We start from the raw sequence: 27,731 nt of genomic DNA on the forward strand, positions 1-27,731 counted from the left end.
AACTGGTATGGGTGGGTTTTATGTTTGTTTTTTAATGTAGCTAACTGCCTTCTGCTTCCTTTGGCTGCTTGCAGAGTTAACTAAAAAACTACGGATCTCAGGATTTTACAGTGGTACAAGAATGCAGTGTGCTATGATTTCTGTGATTTTGTTTCCTCTTGCCTCTTAGCATGATCAGTTGCTTACCAGAGATGTGATTTGATGTAAATACACCAAGGTCATTTTTAAAAACAGTACACAAAACAAAACACCTTCAAAATTCCTCAACCTGAAGTGTAACAAATGTAGGCCTCCGGACAAGGTTATCTTCTGTTTATAGCTTTGGTACCACGCGCGCTAGAATTTCTTGCTTGTATTTATAAACACTGATTTCAATCTCCTTCCGTTTCCTGGTGCTGCAGCACCTTGGCCCTGGGGTGGGTTTGTATTGAATTGCACTGCAATCCGCTGTGTGCTTGTGGAGCCACAAACAGTGCAGCCTTCAGTGAAATCTTTTATTCCTTTCTGTCTGTAATGTGACTTGATGCTAGAAGTAAGTGTTAAAATGCAAACAATATTCCGATTTGTTGCATTTGGTTTAATTTTGCATTTTTTACTTTGGGATGAGAAATGAATGAGGAGAATGAACATATGTTTTTAAAAAAGGGAATACTAAGATAGAAAATAAAGACAGAAATAATTATACTCTTTTTGCTTGACTCCAGTGGTTCAATCTGCTGCTGTTTGTTATCTGATGCAGGATTCTTCTTTCATGTGAATTCTCTCTAATGGAGACCCAAACTGGGGATGGGGCCGGGCAGCTGTAGGAGGTGTGCTATAGGCTGGGCTTATGGACCTCCACTCAGTTGACTGTAGACTACACCAAAACTTGGATAGACAAGGCAAGTCTTTGGATTCCCTTATGCCTGGATCTCAAAGGCTTTTCTGTGCAATGATGAATTAGGGCCAATGACAGCAGTGTAAAAATGTGCAGTGAGAGCCCTCATAGCAGTGGCCCATTTCTTTGCAGAAGGAAGATGAATGAAAATTGTACTGCCTGGAGAAATCCTCTGATACTTGTCTCTATTTTTAGCTCTACTTATTAAAAACTCATGCATATTTAATAATAAAAGTATTAATTCATAATAGACCTCATCTTTATATAGCTCTCTTTGTATTGTTGGTTTCTTTTCCATTAATAGTTCATTTAGATTCTGGAGGAATTCTGTTTTATTTAGTGCAGAAACTGCACAAAGCAGCAGTAATCCTGCAAGAGGAAAAATTACAGTATGGGATCACTGAACTAAATAATGTATTGTAATGTGTATTCCCGGGGGGAGAAAGCATGATAGTTTTGCTGTTTCTAACTTCCTAATGGCCTGCATTCTAGCTTGAATAATTTTATTTTTTTTTAAAAGAGACTGTAGAACAGACATGGACAAATGTATGTATGTTGCTTTGAAAGTAATGCCTCCTATTTATTTCCACGGAAACCACAACAGATACAGGGCACATTTTCATCATTTGGCAGAGGAAATTCTCAACTACAAAATGCTCTTCTTCAACACAGTCCCCACCATGAGCTGCGCGTTTTCATCTCCATAAATTTTCAGCAAACATCGATGAATGTGTCAGTAGGTGCTATTTTTTCCACGTGGAGGAATTCAGTGACACACCTGTGCTTCCATGTTAGATGCCATTTAGTCAGACTGCCCTCTACCGCAACAGCACGTTCAACCTCTTGCTTTTATACCACCACCATCTGCCTCTGATGTAGTGGGCTAATGTAATAAAATAGGAGGCATTACTTTCAGAGCTGCCTTCATATATTGGGTTATACCTGCCGGTGCTGGTGGTGTATGGGGGTTACTGCAGGAGTAGCATTTTTATCATAGCAGAGGTCCTTACAGCTCTAAGCTGTTTTTCCCTTGATTTTTCTGGAGGAGAAGATCCTTAGTGCTTCCTCTCTGCAAAGATTTCTTTCATAGCTCTTTGAATTTCAGTAGTATTTCTAACTTCATATACTGAACACATTTGGTAATGCATTTTAGCTTTGTTATTTACGCTGATAATGCTGTACATTCTGCTGTAAAAAGTGCAAGTGTGACTGTATGTTTGTATGTATGCATGTGGTTTAATTGTGAACTTTTAGGTATGACCCACTGTGTGTCCTGAAGTGCTGTGAAAACGGGATTAAAAAAAAGGTGATTAAAAGAAATTCCTCATGGGTCAAGTAATACTGGTATACAAAACATGATAGGCTTGAAATGTTTTTGCTAATGCCCTTAAGGGCATAACACTGCACAGTCAGCAAGCAAAGGACTTTATCTCTGAGCTGCTTTGGCTGACTGTTCTACTCCTGCCAGTGTCAGGGACATCTTTGGTAGAGATTGCTTTGTACATTTCCAGGCAAAAAGTTCCATTAAACTGTAGTAAAGCAGAAGTGTACTGACATTGTATTCCAGCATCCTCAAATCTTTATGGAATGTAGCCGTTTTTTGGAAAGCGTATCTGGTGAAATGTTTTTCATTGAAATATCAGAAGGGTAAAAAGGGCAGGTGAACAGAAACTTGAATGTATACTGATGGACAGTTTAAATTCACTCCAGCAAAATTTGTCAACTCTTTTCTTGCATTGCTGTTTATACCTATAGTGTATGTATAAGACTCAGGTATACAAAGTGTTTGTTTAGTTGTGTTTTTAGTTTGTTTTTTTTTTTCTTTAAAGGAACATCTGAGTCTATTTTAGACATCTTCCTCTCCAGCCCCTGCTCAGTGCACCAGCCTGGAACTTAGCAAAAATGAATTTGGGGAACAATTCTGTGCAGCTGGTGGGCTGTCTTTTTTTTATTCTCTTTTTAGCCTTCTAGCATGTTTTGGTAATGGAATTCTTGAAGTCAGTGAATACGTTTTACACACAGAAATAAGTGCTATATTTCAAGTTAATAATATCCCCTTTGTAGCAAAAATGAATATATGACATGATGAACTGAAGGGTTGTTGCTGCTTTGAAAAGGACAAAGGACTGCTGTGTTTCCTGAGAATGTGGGAATCTCTGAGTGTGATAAGTCAACCTGCTCTGTGGGGTTCTGATGCTGTTTAAGTGAATGAAATTATTTTATGTGGTAGAAAATTGAGCATACACAGGCTTGATAATGATTGTGTTATATCTGGATAGGCAGAAATAAGAGTGTTTATTTCCCATCAGTACAGAGTAGTTTTCAAGCTTAAAATGGGATAGATTTTTTGTAATTGCCTTTTGCATAGATTGTATATTATCTTTTAATAACTGCCAAATAACACTTACAGCAGGCTGTATTAGGTGCAGCCTTACTGCGGCTGGCCTTCATGGATGCAGCACCTCTGAGTAGTATCTGCTTCAGTGCAGATCGCATGGACTTGGAACAAAACTGCAGAAGTGCTCAGATACTAAGTAGTAAATACTTGTACTACTTCTTGTTCTGTCAAATGCTTTGTTTAATTCATGGCTTTTTGAATTGTCTGGCAGTTTTCCTTTCTTGTTTTCGAAGCAACACAGTTTTTCTTTCCTGTGTGTCAAGACTTTTGGCATTGTATTCTTTCTTCTGGGCAGACAGATGCTGACTTGTCTTGTGAAAGTTCTGTGTCCTGGTCTTTACCATCTCTTGTTGTGGGGAAAAAAAAAGCCTTGGAGGAACAAATCTGTTTTGGGGACCCTGGGCTGATGCTGATGATGCTACCAAAGTCTTAAAGATAGTAGAGAGCTGCTTGCTTTTCATGTTCTTAGTATGTTTTTCCAAGCTTTCACATATGTTAGTATGAGCATTTTGTGTTTTGTTCACAGAGTATTTACACTGATGTTTCCTCATGCTATGGCAAAGTAGCTTCTGGTAGAGGCTACATTATGTCTTTCTGCTGTAGACATTTAAAGGGGCTGTATTTGAGGTGAACTGTGTGCCTTGACATCAAAAGGCTGAACTGCAATTGCAGCAGTACTTGAAGGGAAATTGTTCAGGACAGCGATCAACAGCAACCAGCAATAGATAGATGAGTGTCATGAACACTGAAGATGGAATCTGTGGCAGTGGGGATTCTGATTTTAAAATTATGCAGAGTGATATTGTAGTAATATTGTGGAATGATTCACCTAAGGCTGTAGTTCCATACTGGGCTAGGTTAAATTGCTGCTTATCTGCACACCCAGTCTCTACCTCGTTTCTGAACTACAGCTTTATTAGGGATCTTGTTACATGTAAGATGACTGAAGGTAATAACCTTGTTTTTAAATGGTTTCCAATCCTGAAGGGGGTTGAAGGATTGTGTAATACATTCTGTATGTAGCCTCTTCCATGTGCAACTGTACTAACATTTCCAGACATGCTGTGTTTCTTAATGTGAACAGATTGGAGGATAGGTGTGTATCCAATTTGTTTCACTTATATTTCTGCACCGCTTTTGTATTCTTACTTCAGATGAAAGGCAGGAGTGAGTTGTAGGCCATGGGACCTCCTGGTGTGTATCTGCAATGCAAGAAAAGGGTGTATCTGCGACCCAGCTGGGTGCCACAGCCTGGCAGCCACAGCAGAGGACTTGCAAGGATTTTCCATAATTCCCCTTCCCATCTCCTGGTTTCAGCTCAAACAGTGTTAATCACACACCAGAATTTGGTTGGTGCTGAGCGATGGGTGCCTGCCTGGGGAAGAGCTGCTGCTGTGATGGCGGGGGGCAGCTGCAGGATGCAGCTCTATCAAATGGTACAAAAATGCTTTGAAAAGCTTTCACATAGAAATTGTATGACATTCTGAATTAACTCAGCTATTATCTGGCTGTATAATGATTCACATAGATCGTTTAAAAATATATACATTTATGCTGAACTATGTGCTTTTTTTGCCTTAGGAGTGGTTTTTGGCCAGTCTAAATTATATAATGGTTTTGTAATCTGAGCTGATCTTTAACATCTGAGCTGAGTCACAGGGTTCAAGTCAAAGGAGACAAGTGAGCATTTGCACTTTGCTTTTCTTCCCTTCCTCCTCCCCTTCCGACACTTTCTGTGTATGGAAATATCATTGTGAAATTTCAGCACAGTAATTTGTAGCTTTACCTTAAGATACTTTATACTTTAATACTGTTTCTACAAGTGAGTATTTTCATTGTAATTACTTGGGTTCATGCTGCTTTTAAAAGCATCCAGTCATCCTCCTGTTATGGAGCTCTGTGGGCTTCGTTAGAGTGTAAGCAGATCAGCAGAAAAGTAAAATACTTCAGAATTTAACTTGCCTCTTTGCTCTTCTGGATATAACGATTCATATTTCAAGACAGATAATATCCAATTAAAAATGAAGTTGTATTAAAGTAACTTTGAATTTAACTTTGTTTAAAAAAACAATGGTCATTTAAATACTTAAGTTGAATCTAAGTCCCTTGTCAGCTTCTGTGGTTTATGATTATAATTTCGTATCACTTTGAATGTTTTTTCTTCTGTTGCTTTGTAAAAGATCGCCACATGTTAAAGATGTATCCAGAATTGGCTACTCAAGAAAAACACTGAGTGCAAGTTGTCAACATACAAGTTAGAATAACTCAGGAAAAGAGAGCAACATCCCTCCCTTTTAATCTTTCTGAAGATTTTAGTATCCTTGTAATTAAAAAGTCTTTTGAGAGGTGGAATGATGTGATTTCTCAAGTTTGTAACATACCTTGTTCTTTTGATTCATAGAATCACTGAATCATTTGTGTTGGAAGGGACTTTCAAAAGTCATCTAGCCCATCTCTCCTGCAATGAACAAGGACACCTGCAGCTAGATCAACATGCTCAGAGCCTGGTCCAACCTGATCTTGAATGTCTCCAATCAGAAATTCTCTAGATTTATAATGTTCTTTTCTTTCCTCCAATACATCAGTGGCTGGACTTGTTCATGTCACTTACTTGGATAATTTATTGTTTAGTTTATTGTGCAGATCTAGTGAGGATTCAGCATTCCATGTAGCAATATTGAACAGTTGTAATTACGTTTTAGCTGCAGAATCTCCTCAGTTTTCTGCTTGATGTGAGAGCTTAGAACTGTGCAGTTATGTAATGTAATGGTGGCTGTATTTTTTGAAATACTGAACTACTTGATCTACTGCAAAAAATTTCCATTACATGACACACGTTGATTAATTCATGTGCTAAATCATCTTGAAGCCTTAGGATATATCTATGGTCATGGAAATAGAGAGACCTTAATATTCTTTACTTGGTAAGCAGAGGAGAAAAGTGGATGACAAATAGCTGATCTGCGCTTGAGCGATGCGATGTGTTTGCTTTTCTGTGGCTGAATGGGAAGCATCCAGATGTGTTAGCTTACCTCCAGTCTGATAATGTGTGAGCTAGCAGGGAAAAGTCCAAATCAACCAACAGCGGAAAATACCTTTTGAGAGAAATGCCATGATGTGAATCACAGGAAACTTGTAGCAGAAATTCTTGGAAATACTCCAGGAGGAATGATAAGAAAAAGGCTTAAGGCCTTCTGGGCAGAAGGGCGAGTCTTTTATCTTGTTTCTGTCTGCATAGAAAAAGATGCTTTGTGTCATCTCTATCTGATTATTATTTTTTCCCAAACCAAGTCTGTATCTTCGCATAGTCACAGAAATATAGAAAATAGGCCTGGGAGAAAATCTGAAGAGCAACCAAGTCCATCCTTCATCTCAGGGTGGATCAGCTGCCTGTGTCTTTGCTGAATAAGCATCTGGTGCATGGATCCGGCAGGGCCCCCTGGCAGAGCAGTGCGAGAGGAGCAGAAGGGCACGGTCTGTGCAGACTGGCTAAGGCCATGAGCTAACCATGTGGTTAACCTTCACCCACCTTCCCAGGCAGGCCTTGCAGCCAGCAGTGAATTCTAACTGCGCTGCTCCTGGCAGAGCTTCTGGCAAGTGGAGACACAGCTTACAGAGCTGCAAATGGGCTGTGCCATGTGTTATCCTAGTGCGGATGTGCAGAGGCACAGACAGTTAAGTACCCATCTTGAGATGTATGTAGAGTGAGCTACTTTTTGGTATCTTGTATTTGAAAACAGGTGCAAAGGCATGTGTCTAGTTGCTGTATGCCACATCCTGTTTCTGCAAATAGCATTACTATGGCACCACTCACAGCAGAAGAGTAGGAACATGGATTCAACAAAACGCCTTAAAAAAAACGATTCCCCTTCCTCATCTATCTGCCATGTTAAAAATCACTAACAGTCATGTCTAGAGCGTGTTAATTGCAGTACTTCAGTGTAAAGGGAAGCTACATGCTGTAAGAAAATGACAGGCTGCAGTAGTGAGGGGAAGCCCAGTGGCTGCACTGGAAAGAATGCGCCTGTGCTTTGTTTACAAGATGGGTTTGAAAACTTAAAGGAGTTGCTTATATTATCAGACACAACTAATTGCTAACTGGAAGAAATTTAGTATAAGAAAAATGGATGCTTTTGTTATAATTCTGTACACTTTGGTACACTAGCACCAATATATTGTAAAGTTCCAGTATATTTTGAAAGCTTTCATGGAAGATATTTCAGTGCATCTCTCTCTGTCACTAGACTTTTATTGAAAATCAGAAATGGAGTGTTTGAATTTCCTGGCAGGTTACTGAAGTGCTCTGAGCACATTTTAGGGGGGTGGGCGGTGAGTGTCAAAGCCAGCACCAAAAGGAAGTTTTTCCATAGATTTCTGGGGACGTACCACACGTTTTAAATGCAAATATCAGCTGGAAGAGCTACAGAAGAATGAACAATTGGCTAGCTTTGAAGTCTGTGCAGAGGGAATAAAGTTCTTGAATTGAGAATTTTCTGAAGAGAAAAGAATCTGTTTTTCAGCTACTCAGTTTGAGCCCTACACTTTAAACTTCTGCTGTGTTTCTCCCCAAGTGCTTTCTCCACTGAGCCTGGGCCAGCCAGCACCGTGCTGTGCCACATGCTGCTGGTCCACCGTGCAGCTCTGTGCCTCACAGCCACCAGGTGAGAGGCATTCATTGCTGCTGCTCTGCAGTTCCCTCGCTCCCCTGCTTCGAGCTGGTTCCTGCTCTCAGGGCTGGCCCTTCCAGCCTGCTGCAGTAGCTGCTGTAGGAGGAGGCTGCCAGTGAGACCCGTAAGCCTCAGAAAGGATTGCTACATAAACAAGAAGTGAATCATGGTTATGAGTAAGATAAACAAGGCAGCGTGAAAACTCTGTTTTGTTTTGTATGGTGTTTTGTTGGATTTATTCCATTGCTGGAATTCCCATTCTTCATTCATATATTTTTAGAATTATGGAACATTTGACTATATTAGAAGTGCTTTGAGGTTGCCTTTGAGTTTCTATTAGTGAAGAAGTCTGAAGTCAGAGGGATTTTCCATGTCTCTATTTTGTATATCAGATGGAACCTTTAAAATTCTTCATTCTTCCCAGTCCTGGTCCATCTGTGATTAGTAATTCAGAGGTATATGTAGATAAAAATGAACTTGAACTCATGCCACTCAGAAATTAAAATGAAACGAGTCTTATTTCTCTCTAAGCTTCTTGTGAATCATTGAAGAAAGCCCTGATACAGATAAGCAGCTTTTCAGCTGAAATAGTTTGCTGAAATGATTCTCCACTACTTTCTCAAATGCCTCTATTTCTCATGTGCTTTAGATTCACTTTGCATATTTTAATTTGACTTCACTGCGCAGTGTTCTTTGCCCACATGGCTCAGCATTTGGTGCATTCTCGCTCCAATCACGTCCAGCCTGGTCACCTGCACCTTTGTGTCAGGGAAGTGCATGGAGCTTGTTAGGTGTGCCATCAGCACAGCAGTCTAGATGCAAGCACTCTTTCTCTGGTGCTTGGTGGGAGGTAAAGGTGGGAGGATAATTTCGACTTCGGTCTCTGCTAGGATGTATCTGTTAGTGTACTGTTAGTTATTAGTTACAGGCATCAGGAATTGTTAACCAGATGTCACGTAAGCAACACTGTGTTAGTTTTTCTTCCCATTTTCAAACTGTAAGTAGTTAAATGAATGGTTCTTTTTTTTTCCCTCTTAGATGACTCCTTGTAGTTTATGATTTCTGGCTACCATCTTTTCTCCTTACAATATCAGTGTCATTTTTGTTTCTGTACAATTCTCGTTAATGAACCTCCCAGCTTATTGTGAGCTATTATATAGCAGAGTTTTGTTTGACAACGGATCCCCTTTGCAGTTTCACTGAGTTTGAGAAGTATTCAAAAAGCCCGAGTCTTGACTTCTTGATCTTTCTTTTTTTCCAAAGTAGGAAAATATACAAATGAGTAGCTCACTTGTATGGGAGTTTAGTTTGTTTGCTACAAATAGATTCTGATGACATCAGGTTACAATATTTGTTGGAATCATTATTTATATCTTGACTTTTTAAGACACCTGGATTTAGAAGTAAAAATGGAACAGTCATCTAATATTTAGATTTTTGTTTTACTTTATCTTCAGAGATTATAATTACATCCATGTTTCACCAAAATGGCAATAATTGGGACTTAAGAAAATTGAGTGTTAGAAAGGAGTTAATGTTTTTCTCAGGCTGTTCTTATCTTTCAAACTGCAGGATAGTTATATCTAGCACTAATTAATTCCCATGTGTGCTTATACATGGATGAGTTTGTCCATCTGCTGGATATATATTTTCAATATGTTCCAGCAAATGTCAGTGTTGCCACGGGTACAATGTACTGCTTTGCAGTTCAAAGAAATTTCTGCATCTCTGCTATTCAAGCTTTGTCTCTAAGATATGCTCCTCCAGTATGAGACTTGTTTTGCAGTAATTTTACTGTTGTAAAACTGCTTTGCACAGTAGTTAAAAGCAAGGTAAAACTCCAGATGTGGGACAGAAGAAAATTAACTTGATAGTGCACTATTCATCTGCTAATTAATCTTGCCCATTCTCTCTCTTCCATTGTGAATTTTAAAATATAGCTGTTAGCATGTGCTGTTGACCGGATCCTCCTACTAGAAAGAAGGAAAAGAAAAAAGAGTGGGCAGATTGTACGACTTAGTTGGAGAGTTGATGATGTCCACTGGCTCTTACCTCATTAAGGGCTTGGGAAAGCTGAGGCTGATCTGATCTCTGTGGGTGTCTGTGAGTCATAAGGAAGTTGGTGAGCATCTCTTTTATACCCTTCTGCTCCTGGTTGGCCAATATTTTCAGCTCTAGGAAATAACACAGAGAAATGAAGAGACAAACTGCCCAGTGTTCACTGAAGAAGACTTGCTATGCAAAGTTCATCACTGATGTCCAAGGCAAAGGAACAGGGCAGAGAATGAGTTTCTGAATGCTGTTGACATGCAGTGCCAAAAGTAAAATGTTTTGTGTATGCATCCAAAACACTGCTCATGCTAGGAAAGCCCGTGTTGTGTACTTTGTGAAGTAAATATGATAATCTCCATTTCACTTCTTTATATGTAAAATTATTAGGCTGAATTTTTCTTTCTTGTTCTGTAATGTTTGAGTCTGAACCACATAGTGTATAATGAATTGCATACAACTGGCTGGGTCGAACTTCATGTTTCAAAAATTGCTTTTTAAAATTTTAAAACATCTCAATTTAAAGAAAGTTGGAAAAAGGAAAAGCATCTGTGATAGACTCAAACTTTGAAATTGTGACAAAAAGAAAATTCAAGATGAGTTAAGGAAAGACACAGATGTAAGAGTCGTGCGGTGATGGAAGAAAAAACAGGAAAATAAAAATAAACCCCGTAAATACGATTTGTTTATGTTAAGATTATGTTGATTGTAGTCTTGGGATCTCAGAGTGCTGTAGGTGATTTTATTTGTAATTACTAAATGTCTTTTGGACTCTACAGGCAATGGTTTCTATTTAGTAAACCAGTTGTCAGACATGTAATTGATAGCAGTATTTGACTGTAGATCCAATTACAATTAGAATAATAAGTATGTGGCCAACCAATCCATTTGTTTCCAGTGGACTCTACCTTATTTTAATTTAGAAGCTTACTTGCTTGAAACAAGGAATGCTATAGCAGCTGGCATTCAGCATTGTCTGACCAGGCTCAGGTTATTTTAAGATAACAAATGCATCTGCGTATGACAGCTGAAGGCTGTGACACATGGAATCGTAGAATAGAATTACAGAGCAGCTTGGATTGGAAGGGGCCTCAAAGATCATCCAGCTCTACCCCCTTGCTATGGGCAAAGGTTTCAACACTTTAAATTAGCCTTATAGAAAAAAGATGAAAGCCTAATAAGAATAGTACTCAGATCTTTTTTGTGTGTATGTGTGCGTACATGTACACATTTTTCTTAAATATGGTTATTTCTATATTTACAAATAAAAGCTTATGTTATATATTCTTGATGGGAGACACTGCAATGGAATAATTAATGTTGTGACTAGTTAAGTTGCAATCTGGTCAGAAACGTTGAAAAAAGTATTTTCAAAATGGAGAATGTATGGGGAGGAGATAAAGATGCATTGTTTGTATTCCAGGTGAATACAGTAATCAAGATAATTTTCACAGGTTCAGCTGAAAAACAGATGAGCAGACTGTTTGTTTTCTTCTCAAAGCAGATGGTTCTGCCAGTTGAAGACACTTACAGTTTTATTTGCTGAGTAAGATGAAGAAAGGATAAGTCCATGTGAACTATAACTCTTTGAAAAAGGCAAACGGCTTTGGTCAAAGACACATAACATATTACATGGAGTTTTCGTATCTCCTTTATGCCAAGATGCTCCTCATTTCTAATTCCATCTTGCTGCAAGCTGTTCCCTGTGCTTTAATATTTTCTTTCTGGCGATTTGTTTCAAGTTGCAGTAATGTGAGGGCATGTTTTCAAACAATAATATGATTAGTTCTTCAGTACAGATAATCAGATGCAGGTTGTGTGTGTGGAGGTATTGGGTGATGACCTTAGCATGACGTTCCAGCAAAGACCTTCTATCTAAATAAAATTATCACAAAATGATTTATAGTAGTACAGGCCTGTGATATATCTTCTGAAGTGATACATCCAACCATATTATTAGTATTTTAACATTGCTCTGATTCTAAACATTCAGTGTGCAGCAAGTATTGTTGGAAACTAACAGTAGTGGAAGTACATGATAAACTGCTGTGATTTCTTAGGTAGAAGGTGATTTTATTATTTCTTCACTCCTCAGGCCACTGCCAGATTTCATTTTGTTTCTGTGGCCACACGTGCTTGATAGATGGTCTCAAATGCTTTGCTTTTTTTTTGTGTTCTGGCCTATAATTGATATTCCATGATACATAGTTGAGTCTGAGGTTTGTTGTGAATGATTCATGCCTTTATTATTTTTTATTTATACAGCAATAAGGTGGCTGCAGCAGTAAATTAAGTAAAAGATACGCTCAGTCCATTTTAAGTTCTTCCAGGAACAATCCTGATTAAAACATTTAAAGGTTTAATGTTTGACTGAGTAACCCATTGTCTCACTTTGTCTTTTTTCTTCTTCATCGTAGATCTGTGAACAACAACTTCTTCACATAAATTGAAAAAAGTGAAGAAGAGATGGCCAGTTCAGCACGAGAACATCTGCTATTTGTGCGGCGTCGCAACCCGCAGCTCCGGTATACTCTAAGCCCAGAGAATCTGCAGAGTTTGGCATCTCAGGGCACCATGGCTGAGAACATGAATTTGCAGCGTGCCAACAGTGACACTGACTTAGTGACCTCAGATAGCAGGTCTAGTTTGACAGCCAGCATGTATGAATACACCTTGGGGCAATCTCAGAACCTCATAATTTTCTGGGATATTAAGGAAGAAGTTGATCCAACTGACTGGATAGGACTTTATCACATAGGTAAGTCAGAACCTGGCTGAAGTACTTCTGTGTTTCTTGCTTTTTTGTTGTTGCATCATTTTTAGAGATAAGATTGCAGTGGATCACTTCAGGTCATTCTTTGCTTTTCTTAATGCAGTGAGCTATGGGAAAACATCATTCTAATTTCTGTAGATCTGTTCTGTAGTGACTTACTGGAGGGTGAAACGTGTTCTTAAGCAACAAATGTGCAAACAGTTTCCCATGTTTACTTTTGCTGCAGACTAGCTTACTAACCGAAAAAATCCAAGTACTATATTCATCTTGTAATTTGACGTGCAACCTGTGCAATGGTGATGTGGTATTATGGACAAGTAAATTCTCAATGTGTTTGAATAGTTTTTTTCCCCCAGTTCTTTTTAGAACTGAAACTATCAGTTCTGAAAGGGTGAGAATTTCTGTTAATGAAAAATTCTTATAGTAGAAAATCCTCTGAATGGCTTTTTGTTTGTTTGTTTTCTTTGCTTTCTTGCACTGTTCAAGAGGAACATATATTTCATAGGGGAGAGCTGAAGACAGCTAGCTCTAAGATGATGGGCAGGGGCCCGTGGGCAGTGTGTGCATTAGTTAGCAGTGTGGACCAGTAGGTCAGAGCAGTTTGTGCTGTGACACGGACATCAGGAGAATATTTAAGTTGGGATTTTGCCTTGTACTGTGTTTAGTCACAGCCCTGGATCCAGATATTTCTGCTTTGTGTGTGTGGCTTGGAGCTGTCTGAAAGGGCTGGAGTCCATTTATTTGGTAGTATCACAGGCACATGGAGTTTGGTGTCTTTCTGAAGTAGTCCTGTTTGTGCACACTAAAATTACTCTCTGAATTGAGGCAGTACTCAGTAACTGGGATGCTTACATGATCTGTTTCAAATTGGCACTGCTTCTCTGATTTAACTGCTGATACTGGAAGAAACTGTCAATTTAACCTACCAAAAACGAATACAGAAGAAACTGGTGGAGGCAGGTCTGACCACTGGAATTTTGTCCACCTTGTTCCATGACACCCTATTACTGCATCATTTCATGTTCCTTGCTGGGAAAGGCTGTTTCCAGATCTCATTTTATTTGCCTGATTTTTTTATTTTATTTTTTCTTCCAAATTACTGCAGATCTGCAAACTCGACAGTATCCATTTGTGCTTTAAAATTCTGATTCTAAATACACTGAAAGTTTCCTCTGAAGAAAAAAGAAACTTCCCTTCTTTTCTTTCTTTCTTTCTTTTTCTTTTTTTTTTTTTTTAGTTGTAAGTGATGTTATCCTACTTTCATAATTAAAAATGTTTCTACCTTCAGGCCTTGAAGCTCATAAAACACAAAACAAAATTGAGTTACTACAGCTTTTTATAATCCTATAAAGAATAGCTAAATTTAGGCCTTCTTGGACCTAAAAACTGCATATTACTACTGTGTAGTACCAGGGTATGAGGTGTTGTTTTCCTGTATTTCTTGTTAAATAGTGAAAGATCTGGGAACTCCTTCAACATCTAGCTTTCTTCTTCCCTGCCACTTGATATCCATCAGCACAGATGAGAGTTTTGTTACTGATTTTAAAATAGATCTGAACAGAAACTTTAAGACTGATGGCTACATCATTTTGAAGGGTGAAATCACACATTTTGCACAACCTGAGAGGAAAGGGTATATTCAGCCTGATAGACGTGGTTTGTCTATCTTTTTTTCCTTTTATAAATAATAAGTATCTAGCATACTTAAAAATAAACATCTACATCTACAAGTGTGTGATCTAAAAGCCTTTGATTTGCATGATTTTTAAATATCTAAACAAGATATAGAGGTAATATACAGTCTATTTTTTGTAAGACAATATGACATATTTTAGGAATTGCTCCTGCAGGCTTTGGTTCTGAGATGCTTGCATGTTTTTACACTGATTACAAGGAGAAAACCAAATTGGCCCAAAACACTGTTTGGTATAATCCAGGATTTTCAGTCCCTTGTAATACTCAGTATAAATTTAGTACTTAGGGAAAGTGAGAACACTTTCATTTTCTTAGGAGGAGGATGTTTATGGGTTAATATATTGAAAAACAGAAGCTTAGTTCTCAAACACATTGTTAAGATTTGAAGTATCGCTTAAAGTTTTCCATTCTGGTTCTTCTTTCAAATGGAAACCATTTTGCTTGCAAAGTTGCTGTCCTCTGGCACTGCCTACTGAAAGCAGCGCAGATTTTGTGCAGTCACTGGCACGGGACAGCTCTGGATTTGTGCCAGCCTGATGCTGTACCTGCAGTGTCCCAGCACTTCTAGTAAAGCACCATTTTTCAGAGAGCTAGGAATAGAAAAAGGCAAATGTTTTGACCTTATTAAAAAACAAAGAAACAAAAAATGACCAAAACCCACCATCACCAAAAACACAAAAACCTCACGTTTCATAACTGAAAGCACATTCCTGTGACTTTTTTTTTTTTTATGCTGGTTGTACAATTAGCTTTTATAAAGAAAGCTGGATCCCTGTTTGGACAGGGGGAAGAGTGGTTGTCAATTCTCTAAATGAATAGTTGGGGAAATTCTGAAAATGAAAATTATTCTGAGCTGAGGCTTTTGTACAGAGACATCTGTCAGAGGTCAGGAGCAATCCAGGTAAATTTGTCACGTCAAATCAATTTTGCAGAGTACATCCATTGTAAAAGGAATTGAAAATGACACTCTAGGAAACCATCTTCTTCATTCACTAATATATTCAATTAGCTCTCATTATTTTCTATTCAATTCACTCTCATTATTTTCTATTCAATTCACTCTCATTGTTTTCTATTACAAGAAAGTTATTTCTGTGCTTTGAAGTGTGGCTTTACTGCACGGTTCAAATTGCAGTGGGATATTAGGAATTTCAGTGCTTGCTGTATCCCTTTCTTTTTACGAGACTTGGCATACATCACGATGCAAATTCACTCCTGTAGGTACATCAGTCGACATGGTTGATCATAAGGTTGTCAGTAATCAATAACTGTTTTTCCTGCTATGTGGTGTGGATAATTGCCTTGCAGTGGAGGATAGTAGGTGGAGGTTTTTCTTGGTGTATTATAGAGTCAGAGAAATATTTAATCTTTTAAATGTTTACGAAAATAAAAAATATTTTTTTAAGGACATATGGATTTTTTCCACATTTGTGGGGAAAAAAAAAATGGGGGAGAAATGTTAGGGGGAAAAAAAAAAAAAAAAAAAGGAAAGGGGAAGAAAAAAAAAAGTCCTCTGTGGAAAAAATGTATTTATGTGCCCAGGTGGACAAGAAAGCCAGTAGCAACCTGGCCTGCATCAGAACTTGTATGGCCAGCAGGACTGGGAAACTGCTTGTCCCTCTGTGTTTGGCACTGGAGAGAGTCCACCTCAAGTAGTGTGTTCATTTTTGGGCCTCTCCCCTGATACTGCCTTTCTCGAGTTTGTGTAAAGAAGAGCATCAAAACCATTGAAGGGACTAGGAAACAGCACTATAGGAAGAGCAGCTGAGGGAAGTGGGTCTATTCAGTCTGGAGAAGAGGAGGCTGAGGAAAGGCCTATAGCTACCTAGAAGGTGGTTGCAGTGAAGAGGATGTTGGTCTCTTTCCTAGGGTGACAAGTGATAGGATGTGAAGCAGCAGTTTCCAGTCACGCCATGGGATGTTTAGATTGGATATCAGGAAGAATTTATTCACAAAAAGTGTGGTTAGGCACTGGAATGGGCTGCTGAGAGAGTTGGTGGAGTCAGCATCTCTGTAGGGCATGGACATGGTGTGGTTCAGTAATGGACTTGCGCTGTTAGGTGGTGGTTGAAACTGATGATCTTCAGGGTCTTTCCAACCTAAATGATGCAGTTTTGTGAAAAAGATTGCAGTCATTCACTATCATGTCCTCAAGATACTCCTCTCTGGTAACTTTTGATATTTAGTTTTTCAATGTAAGCAGCTGAACTTAAGTATGAAAAATATCTATGTAGAATTCTGTATTTTAGTAATGTTTTTAGATTCATGTGGCTCTTTCTTTAGTCCCATATACTTATCTTCCAATGTCACCATCTTTTTCAGCTGAAGTCTGGTATGATTTCTTCTTGAGGGTAGTTTTGTTGAGTGTCTCTTTCTTTTCCAAATGTATTCCTAACAATTAACAAAAGAAAAGTGTGAGTGAGGGAGATGGTGCCTTCTGTGGAGGAAAGCATCTGTTTTTTTCCTGACTATTTCAGGTTTTATAGTGAATCAATTCTTTAATGTGTCAGTACCACTTCTTGAACAGTCTTGTCCTTGAAGGTCTATTAAAGCAGCTTTTTAGCTCCACAGGCAAGGTAGGTGGAGAATGTAGATTGTACATCCATATGAGCACAGAAAGGTATCCCACTGAGACTATGTGAAAAGGAGAAGTGGTATTGCTGAGTATTAGCTCTTTGGGTAAATTGAGCTCTGTTGCGTGAAACCTGAAGTTGCTGAATATAAAATACAGATTTATCATTTTGAATTTAGCTTTAAGTTTGGCTGGAATGGGCTTTTCCTATCATCTTCAGGCCTACTAGTGAGGATTATCAAGTGATAGTGACAGGGCAGGATGAAGTTCAGAGGGAAACATTGTAGTGGAGGTGCTGTGCTTATGCCTGATCTGAAGAGTAAAGGTCAATTTCCAGTGTTCTATCTTGATAAAAAGAGGTCAATTCTTTTTTTTTTTTTTTTTTCTGGAGCAGCATTGGACTTAGACTGAAGGCTTTCCTCGTTTGAAGCAGTAGATGACAGAGTCCTGATTATGAAATGAGATACATGCTCCTTTTCTAGAGAGACTTAGCACATTTAAAATGCTGGTTATCAAAGGTTATTTTTATTTCCCTCAGCTGTTTTACACAGGCTGCTTGAATTTTTGTTGCACCTGCAGCATAGATACTCAATAGCCTTTTTAAAAAACAAGAAGGCATGAAAGATAGAAAAATGTGATTCTGAGCTATGTAGGACAACTTAGATGGGATCTACATTTATACTAAGCCTCCTAGGGTAGTGAGGTTGGAGCTTTTCCATTTCACGTCAGACAAGATTAAAAAGAAAAAAGCTTTCATGTAAACTGCCTTTAATACATATAAAATGCTGGCTTAAATTAGACAGAGAGATAATAAAAATTTAAGGTATTTCATCTCAACAGATTTCTCTGGTTCCCATTGTAGAAAACATAGAAAATAATAACTTCATTATCTTCTGGAAAAGCCTGATTATTAACTTTTTTTTTTTTTCTTTTTTTTTTTTCCCCCCCTTCCTGTTTTTTAGCAATATGATTACTCGAAAATCTGAGCAGTACTTTCTTATGGCTAGTTATTCTGCATAGCAGAATTATTTTGTGATCACTTCTAGTTCTGGCTGTTGCTTAAGTCTGTAAAATGCAAATATGCCTTTCTGTATAAGAGAGTCAGACCTTAGCCAGCTTGGTCCTTGGTAGAAGCTTTGGCTTGGACTTCCAAGAAGTTGGCTTTGCACTCCTTGTGACTCAAGCTGTGGGGACTTCTTTTTTGTCATTGTCTCGGCTGAATATCTAAACACTGTGGTGGTTTTGTTCTCTCTGAAAAATAATAGTAAAAAAAGCCTAGCTCTGGCTCCAATGTTCTGCAAAAGGCACCCCTGGGTGTGCTGAGGTGCGCGTGAAAATAGTGCTGCAGATGAATGCTTAAATGAAATATACAGTAAACCTCATAGGAAACCCTAAGAAGGAATAAAGGAGGGAACTTGAACTCACGTTGGCCTGCATCTGGAATTGGCACCAGTCTGTTTCATATTGACTTAATAGTACTATGGAAAGATGTGACAGTTTGTAAGCCATTTCTTGAGCAGGGTAGTGGAAAGAGGAGGCAGCCTAATTCATCAACTGGATCGTAAAATGCAGTGAGGTTTACAATGATTAAAACAAACATCAGGAACAAACCAAGGGTCTTCAGACGCCAGCTTTCCTTCTAGATGTTACATTTTAATCTTACGCTGCTCTTTCTTCATAGATCCTGAGCCAAATGCAAAGCTAATTTTTTCCCCACACTAAATTTGGTACTTTCTCCTCCTTAGTTGTAATCCAATAAATTTTGCTCAAAAATCACAGTATGGGCAGTACAATGCCTTCTCTTCACCGCAAAAACTGAAAATGAATAGAAGTGCTTTCTCTATGTATTTTATTTGCATAGAGCAGATTCCTTATGAAAATACTCTCACTGAATTACAAGACACTTGGCATATTTAAGAAGAAAGGAATTAATTTCCTGATTAAAAAGCAAAATAGAATATTTTAATATGATATTTATATCAAGAGGAAGTTCAGGTTGTGATTAAATTTTGCCATAACATCTAAACTTCTCAGTTAATTGTGTTTCAAGTTTTTGAGATACCCCTGACCTCAATACTAGACAAATGTAGCTTCAGGCAGAGCTCTTTCAGCTTTGTTGTCGCTGTCTTTTCGCTGCAAAAGGTTTTGGTGTGACAGCGTTTGCAATCCTTTAGAGAGAAAGCCGTATGCTTCCCACTCTGCCTTTTTGATGGCAAGTGGCTGTTCAGCAGACTGGACGATTGCAGATATAAACACTGATTAATCTTAAACAATGTACATTTCTGAATTAGTAATCTTCCGTTTTATCATAGTGTTACCTTACATTGGTTTGTCTTTTCATTTTGAAGGGGCTCTCATTTTGCATGTTTTTAAAGACGTTGAGCTGTTTTCTATCATCATAGGAACATACCATACAGTATTATTTTCAACATAATTTGGAAAATTATTAATTCATCTATTGATTTGTTTCATGTAAGTAATAGGTTATGGATTACTTTTGCATTATGTACAGCGTTGGAATTCCTCCTTTAAATTTTTTATGAAGTTTCTGGCTCCTTCACCTGCACAGATTTATCAAGCTGAGTGTTAAATTATATATGTTAAGGATCTGATCAATATAATTAGAACTGGTATCAGTTAAAAAGGTGAAAACGTCCATGCTGGAACACAACAGTTTATTGGTGGATATGGTTAGTACATCCGTTTAACAGATGCTGGTATTGGATATACAGGATCTTAAATTATGACTGGAGAACGTTAATGAAGGTTCAGGCATCAATGTAGTCAGCTTCCCCTCCCTAGCAAGCCCATCAAGACACATCTGGCACAAAAGATGTGCTAATGGGGGGGTGAACGTGTTGTAAGAATGCAGTTTCAGTGACTGCTTAGCTGGCTCTTACTGCTTGGGATAAACAAAGCTTGCAAATGTCTGCACTGGCAGTGCGTTTTGTCTCTCTGCCCAGCAGCATTCAGGACCCTAGGGCTCTCTCTGGTGGGCAGCCAGTTCTCAAGATAGTAGATCCCTTACCTCAGAGCTTTGTTCCAAGGTCTGGTCAGGCTCTCTTCTCACGAGTGTCCTCGTTGTCCAGCAGTCACTCAAGAGTTTGTGTCCAAGTGTTCGATCTCCTGGGGTATTTCAAGTCACTAATTACTCATGACATTGCTAGTGTGTTAGCAGTCCTTGATAGTTAGTAAAAAAGTGTTAGGTTCATTCCTTTGTCATTCTTGCCCTGGCTTTGTAATAAATAAATCCTTTATATCTCAGTATGCAGTAACTTGAGCATGCAGTTCCTATAAAAATACAATAAAAATTCCAACAAAGATTTCCCATGTGCTGCGCTAGGGAGAAGAGGAAAAGATGCAGCAATTTACATTACCTTTCATGGAGGAAGCAAGAAGTGAATGTAAGGGAGCTTATTTTGAAATTTTACAGAATTTGGTATTTTAGAGAATATATTCAAAATAACTTGTATTGTAATGGAAATGACATAATCACAGTCAGATCGTAAGGGAACTGGACAAGGGATATTTGTTAAGTGAATGTCTGAGAGTTGAGTTTGAGCTTGATCTGTGCTAGACACTGCTGTTAATATCAAACTCTTCTGAACCATATGCAGATGGAGATTCAATGGATACAGGTCACCAGTTTCAGTTTTTCTTACAGAAATTATTGTTAGGAATTCAGTTTGAAATTTTCCCTGACAGTAATTCTCTGATCCTTTCTATTCAGTTGCCAGTGGATATTAAGAGATAGGATATGAACTCTTGTGCTGTATGAGTTCTTCTTTCTTAGGGAACTTAAGCTTTCTGATGATTATACGTGAGTGGAGCTAAACATCAGGATGACTTCAGACAGATTCTATCTGAAAGCTTTGACCTACCAGGTGTCACTCCTGAAAAGAACTAAGAGTTAAACGCATTCAGTGTGTTGTGGGATCAGGACCTTAATCCATGTTTCATTTTTACTGTCAAATGTGGAAGTGCTTTCTTGCATACGAAGCCAATTAAGTCTAAACAGATTTGACTTTATGAGATGAAATACACATAGGAGAACATTATAGAGCAATATTAGACACATAACCTTGTCACTATTGTGACATAAATATGTCACAAATATATAACCTACAACATATAAATACATTTTGTCACTATTGTGACATAAGTATTGTCACGTAAATATCCACCAATGGCCTTTTGAAAAAAGGAAGAAAAGATTGTATGTACACTGTACTTTCATTTGTATGCAGAGTTTCATGCATGGCATAGTTCAGCAGATAATAGCCTGCAGGGAAAAGGAAGACTCACTTGACCATTTTATCAATATAGATGCTTCTCTGAATTTCAGTAGTTTTACCAAAAAGGCGGTTGTTCTCAAGACACTTGTAGAGATGAAATGATCTACTGAAGTCAACAATGGATAAGATGTTTGAAGGGGTATTTATGGAGTAGTATTTAATCTAAAGCCCACAACGTCATTTCTTTGTTACAATCTTTAACTTGTAAAATACATGAACAATAGGGTGAAAAGTTAATTTTCCTTTTTGCTTTAAAAATGAAAAAGTGATCTGTTTTCTACAAGTAAAAGCAAGCACAACCCTCCTGACATGACTGGGGTTTTACCCAGTTATTCCAGTGGAATTTACTACTTTTGTTTTTTGTTCAGCTAGACTTTCAGAATCATTAGCACCAAAGATTTACATTTTACAAAACAGTCTTAATTACAGCACACTTAATTGAACGCATTCATGTTCAAGCTGTTGAATAAAAATTATCACCTTTTGAATTAGTGGAGATAATTATCTTTGGTGCTACTCTTTTCTGCCTGTTGGCTGAGCAGAAGTAACTGCATTGAAATGCAAAGTCCAGGTTATGAGGAGTAAATACAGAGACTTACAGGAGAGTAACATAAATGAAATTTACAGGAACACATTTTACTGTTACAAAAGAATCAAGGAGCACAGTGCACATTATCAGCAATAGTGACTGAGAATGCAGTTTCACTTCTGTCTTGCTTTCTCCTTGCTGCTTGTCTTGCAGCCTAATATGTCTGCTCCCTTTGATGGTTGGTACTGCTCTGCTAGTCAGTACAGCTGGGAGCTAAACATGCAAGGAATTTACTCTCCAAAGAGAACAACCAGCTCTGTGCTTCTCGAGTTGGATGAAGGAGAGCAGCAGAGGTAGCTAGAGAAGAGTAGCTGTCTCTTTTACACTGGAATTCTCCATTAGACGCACTCAGCCACAGCATGCAGCAGCTACACCTGCACAGAGGCTGTGATGGAATGTTATTCATAGGCTGCCATAGTAGGAGTGCAGGTCGAATTGTGCTTTCTCTTACTGCTTACTTAAGCTCTGAATTTCCTTGTATTTCTGGGAGTAGACAAGTTCGTAAGCCTTTGTTTCTAGCTGTGTCAAATTCTAGGTTCTGTTATTGGCTTGCAGAGTCCCCAAGGAATTACTGGTCTTTAAAAATACTCTGATAAGGAATCAAAAAAAATCGTGGAATGTTATGTGCTTTCAAGATGTTTGCACAAATTAAAAAAGCTCTGTCTCTAGTCTACACAATTTTGTGGTCCTTTTTGCTATTGATTGTTAACACTGAGAGAAGAAGCTTTTCACTTCTGAGACATTTATCTCCTTTATTTTCAGCTAGTGATAATTATAATATAGTTGACTTTGATTTTTGGCACACGGATAAAATAAAGCAGCTTCTAAAGTGTTCCACAAGACTTTTTTCTTTTAGCTTTGCTCTTATCCAAATTAATCAGCACAGCCATTTAGTACTTGCAATGAGTAGATTTGGCTTCATCTGCTCTCATTCTTGTGAGATGAGCTTAAGGATTTGGGATTAGAAAGCACTACATTATCATTCTTTTTGTATGAGAGTTAAACCTTAAACCTAAAGAAATAATTCATTGCCTTACAGACCTACAAAAGTGTTCGTGTGGAGAGAAAGATCTAAGGAATGTATGGGGGGAAAAAGTCATTCCTATTACTCTGAAAATTCCATGATGGTTCTGAAGACAGGGTAGCAATGTTCCTGGTTGTTAATATGGGAGAAAGCTGTTCATACTGTCCATGCATTACTCTAGAGTTAACTTATCCTAGAAATTCTGAATTCTCTCCTGGTGAAGAGGATTGTAGAGATTCTGGGCAATCTTCCAAACTCCTTTTTCAATCTTCTCCATCTGCTTCATGAGAGATAATGAAGAATAGATAATCATGATGCTACTGCTCATGATGCAATTGGATAATGTCTTTTTACTTAGGGCTGCTGTGCAGTTAGACACAGTTAATCCAAACCTCAGCATAAAATAACATTTTAATTTCCAACTGAGAACAGTCTTCTGTTTAGCCAGAGAATGAATCACCACTTACTTTGAGGTAGGTTATTTCTTCCTCAAGACTACTAACGAATGTCATGGCTTTTTGTAGATATTTACTCACCAGAAAATTATAGACACTGCAAACAAATGAAAGCTTTGTTTGAGTGGTTGAATATAAAGGGCATTCATCTAAAAATTGCAGTTGTGTAAAACTTGAGTCTTGTGATTTTTTTAAGGATGAGAAGACCCTGTTCAAGTATTTCATTTCACAGTAGTGGAGGAGGGACTCTTTAAGGGCTCTGCTTCCTCATTCTCACAGTATTCTTGTGGGAAAACTGGCTGCCCGTGGCCTGGGCAGATTTACCCTTCTTTGGGTAAGGAACTGGCTAGAGGGCTGTGCCCAGTGGGTTGTGGTTAATGGATTTAAGTCCAGCTGGGGACCCGTTTCAAGTGGTGTCCTCCAGGGGTCGGTACTGGGGCCCGTCTTGTTTAATATCTTTATTGAGGACCTAGATGAGGGAATTGAGTGCACCCTCAGTAAGTTTGCAGATGACACCAAGTTGGGAGGTGGTGTCGATCTGCCTGAGGGTAGGGAGGCCCTTCAGAGGGAGTTAGATAAGCTGGATCACTGGGCTGAGGTGAATGGGATGAGGTGCAGTTTGCTTCCATTGTGAGAGCCCCACTTGGTCAATTCCCCAGCAGTGGGCTCGGGGCAATAGGAGTGCCTCACACTGCTGGTTGCTGCTGATGGCGTATGTGGGGAGACTCAGTACCACGCCGTGAACACACTGCATTTCCAAGAACTGCTTGGAAAGAGCTGCTAAATTCATGTCCAACGAATAATGGTATAGAAAAATCTGAATGAAAAATAGCTTTTTTTCCATGTAAGGATGGAGAATACTGAAAATCCTTGAATCACAGGCTTCATTCTTCACAAGTATATGCAAGAGCTATTTCATGGAAGCGTTATTGCTTGACAGATGGATTTTTCATTTGTTCCTGTCGTTATTTCAAATATTTCAAGACATGCAAGTCTGGGCATATGAGTAGTTCTTGGAAAGATTCTGTTAATTTCTCTGGGTCATTTTTGTCTTCAATCAGTTGGTCATTTCCAAGAGTACACTTGATTACGTTGCTGGAGATGCTTCAAGGTAGGAACCTCTTGCTTCTTTGGCTGAGGACCACCAGGTAGCCAGCATCCCCAGAGCTCTGTCAGGAGGTAGTTCTGTGGTGTCCTATGCATTTCAATGAAATGCTTAGGGGATGTACTGGGATGTGTGCTTTGACCACGGACTCTATACTCCTGAGGGATTTGAAATTGAGGTCTCGTGGCATAATGGCAGCTTTTTATTTGTTTGTTTGTTCGATTGATTGTTGCTGATATTTTAAATATTGAGGAAATTGACTAAAAATATTTGAACTTTCTTTCATCTTATGTTTTTCTCCAGGGAAATAAAAAACAAAACAAAACACAGGCACAAAAAAACCCAACAACAAACAACTTCCTGATTAGCCACATAGTGTGCAGCTTTTAAAGTGTACGTAAAGAAACTTACCATGATGGGAAACAAACATTGTGTTTTGCAGAATATATTTAAAGTTCTCCTGGAACTTCCTCCTTCTCATTTCTTTACAAATCTAAGACTGACTTTTCTTATTGTGTGTGTATTGGATGCATTTCTTCCAGGATGTGTTGGCTCATTTCCTGGTGCACTATTAAATTTTCAGAAATTTTTTCAGTCACAACAGATAGCTGAAAAAGCTTTAAGGAAATGAGTCAACCTCCTGAAATAAACTGCTTGCTGAATAGAGGATGCTGTGTTCAAAATCATATACGCCCTTGATAGTTCTGTGGATATTGATTTATAGATATTCTCTGAAAACCAATTCTATATGTTTCATATCCCAAAAGGATTTGGAAAAAAAAGTATCGTGAAGGAGCTTTTCAGCATTCCTGTTAGAAATGTAGTTATGGTCAAAATCTCTAATGCAAAATCAAGGATGTAACCGGACTTGAGCATAACATAAGAAGTGTACCATAAAGGTGCTGAGTTGAGTACTACTGAGCTTTCTTAAAATAGCATCTTGAATGCTGAGGTCTGTATAGGCAATATCCTTCTTTTGTTACTTCATTGCTCACAAAACATTTGTAGACTAGTTTTTGAGCCCTTTCTGATGATGTTCTTAGTGTCCAGAGCAGCCAAAGGCAGCAGAGCTTGCTCTGTAATAAGAAGCCTGCAGCCCAGTATCCATTCAGGGGTGCAGGAGTTCCAGGAGGGAGTTTTTCTGTGAGGCTCTGCTGATTCACTGCATTGGCAGCTGGTGGAAATCCTAAATGCTTAGTTTAAAAATAAGTAAGAGGACACCGTTTTAGTAACATATATGAGTCTAATGCAGTGGGTAGATGAGCCTTTGGGATTTCCTTGGCTTCCCAAGAATTATGTATTGATTTAGGGACAAAAATGAGGAAGACAGCAACAAATCTTTTGTTTTGGGGTTTTGTCTCTAAGGAGCCAAACTAAAAGTAAAACCAGATGACCTTGAACTTCTAAGAAGTTTGACATCTGGATCCGATCTCAACTGTGGATTTGGATCCAGTGCTAATTAGCCAGCTTGCCCTGCTTTACTGTGTTACTTGCAAGCAATGAATACTACATCCCCAGACCAATGACATACAGTCAGGTTTTTAGGCTCTTCGGAAAAATCTGAATTCATTCAGATCACAACAGAAGGAAGAGAGCACAGGGTATTGCATGGGAGCTGATCTTCTCCTGAGGTTGCACTAAAGATTTTATTTTCACACAGTGAAGAACAGTAAGAGGGATTTGCTGAACAGCCGGTGTTTTTTGTTACAGGGGATTTAGAACAATGGGAGGAGAAAAGGTTGTTTGCACAACCTTTGCAGCAGTCATATATTTGCATAAAGAAGTGGCCAACAGCCAGTGGTACGTGAGAGGAATGGAAAGGAGAAATTACACGTGTAGCAGTATTTATTTTTTTCAAGCAGGAAAGAATGAGGTGGTGTCAGAATGTGTTAATCAGCTCAAAATGGTATGTAGGGCATCTCAAAACAGGATAATTGCAGGTATGAAATTAAAACCCAAGGACAGAGCTCTGGAGAAGTTCCTGCCCCTGCACAGAGAATGAGCTGAGGATAATGCGGGCTTCCTCCTCTGATTTCTCAGTTGTCATCAGTGTTTGCCGGGAACTCTCAGCATTGAGCAATAGATGCACTGCAGTTCTATTATTGGAGGGCAAGTGAAGCCGTGGCTTGTAAGCTTTTTAATGTGACCTTTGGAGTGAAACAGAAGCACCTGTGAGGAGCTGCAACTGCAGGTTCCACAGCGGACCTGGCTGTACATTTAATACAGTGGAAATCTTTTTCTGAAGGAAGAGGACGTGGAATTAGTTATTCTGAGGAGAGAAGGATTAGGATAGTGATGGCTTTTTACTTCCATATTTGGTTTATTTGTGAAAATGTGTCATATGACGCATGTATTGTAGTTTTTCTCCAAGATACTATGAAGATTTGTGACCTTCTGTGCTTCCCCAATATAAAAACAGTCTGTTTTGTTTAGTAGTTAGTTTTTTATATAATTATTCTGAGTTCCTGTGAAGGTGACGAGGTTGGGAGTCTGCAGCCACATGGAGATGGAGCAGCTGGTGCGTCCCTTGTATGAGCTGCCAAAAGGGCAGAATATTCCTGCTTTACAGCAACATTTGTGTTGAATTAATAGAACTGTTTGTCCTGAAGAATATGAAGAAATTATTGATTGTAAATTTTCAGGAACGCATGAAGTCAGAAATATTGCTTGAAACAAGGTTGACTTGCAGGTCTGCATTTTACCTGTTTGCAGCTCTAGGTCAGGGCACAAGGGATTATATCCAGAGCGTGGTGGTAAAAATGAGCAAAATGAGGTGGCTGCAGCTACCTCCTATCCTTTACGAGAAACTGTCAGGCATGTTGTGGCAAAACATCTTTGGTGTCCTCAGCAAAGAACCGACAGAAACGTGTGAATTTCTGCCAAGTAAACAAGCTGCAGGCTCCAGGCCAAGGGACCTGAATCAGGCCAGGGATGTGGCAGATCTGTAGGCACTGAGGCAGAAGAGAACAAATTAGATTTCCCGTGCCTGTGTACTTTGCAAAAATAGTGTCTTTGAAAGTGTATCTGCAAATTTAGAATGTGCTGCTCCCTGAACTATTCCTGGGTTATCCTGTGTCTGCTTGAATATTAATACAATGTGTAACCATGCTATATTCTTTGGTGGAAAGGAATGAGAAAAAAACATGTTGTGCTTCTATGAAGTGAACTAGGTCAAACTTCAGTCATATGCTCATCCAAAAAAGCCGACTTCTGGTGTCTACAGTGTTTCCTT

The 27,731-nt window shown here is 38.7% G+C and overlaps 1 protein-coding gene across 1 annotated transcript in view; it reads left to right on the forward strand.

Moving 5' to 3' along the window:
• Window positions 1-27,731, forward strand: part of HECW2 (HECT, C2 and WW domain containing E3 ubiquitin protein ligase 2) — a 150,970-nt gene that overhangs the window by 30,659 nt on the left and 92,580 nt on the right. The window contains exon 2 of the mRNA XM_052675408.1: window positions 12,409-12,749. Within this exon, the coding sequence (XP_052531368.1) occupies window positions 12,458-12,749 (292 nt within the window). The 5' untranslated portion in view covers window positions 12,409-12,457. The remainder of the gene's footprint in view (window positions 1-12,408; window positions 12,750-27,731) is intronic.

The sequence above is a fragment of the Tympanuchus pallidicinctus genome, unplaced genomic scaffold (genome assembly GCF_026119805.1).
Source record: "Tympanuchus pallidicinctus isolate F22 unplaced genomic scaffold, pur_lepc_1.0 scaffold15, whole genome shotgun sequence".
Lineage (NCBI taxonomy): Eukaryota > Metazoa > Chordata > Aves > Galliformes > Phasianidae > Tympanuchus > Tympanuchus pallidicinctus.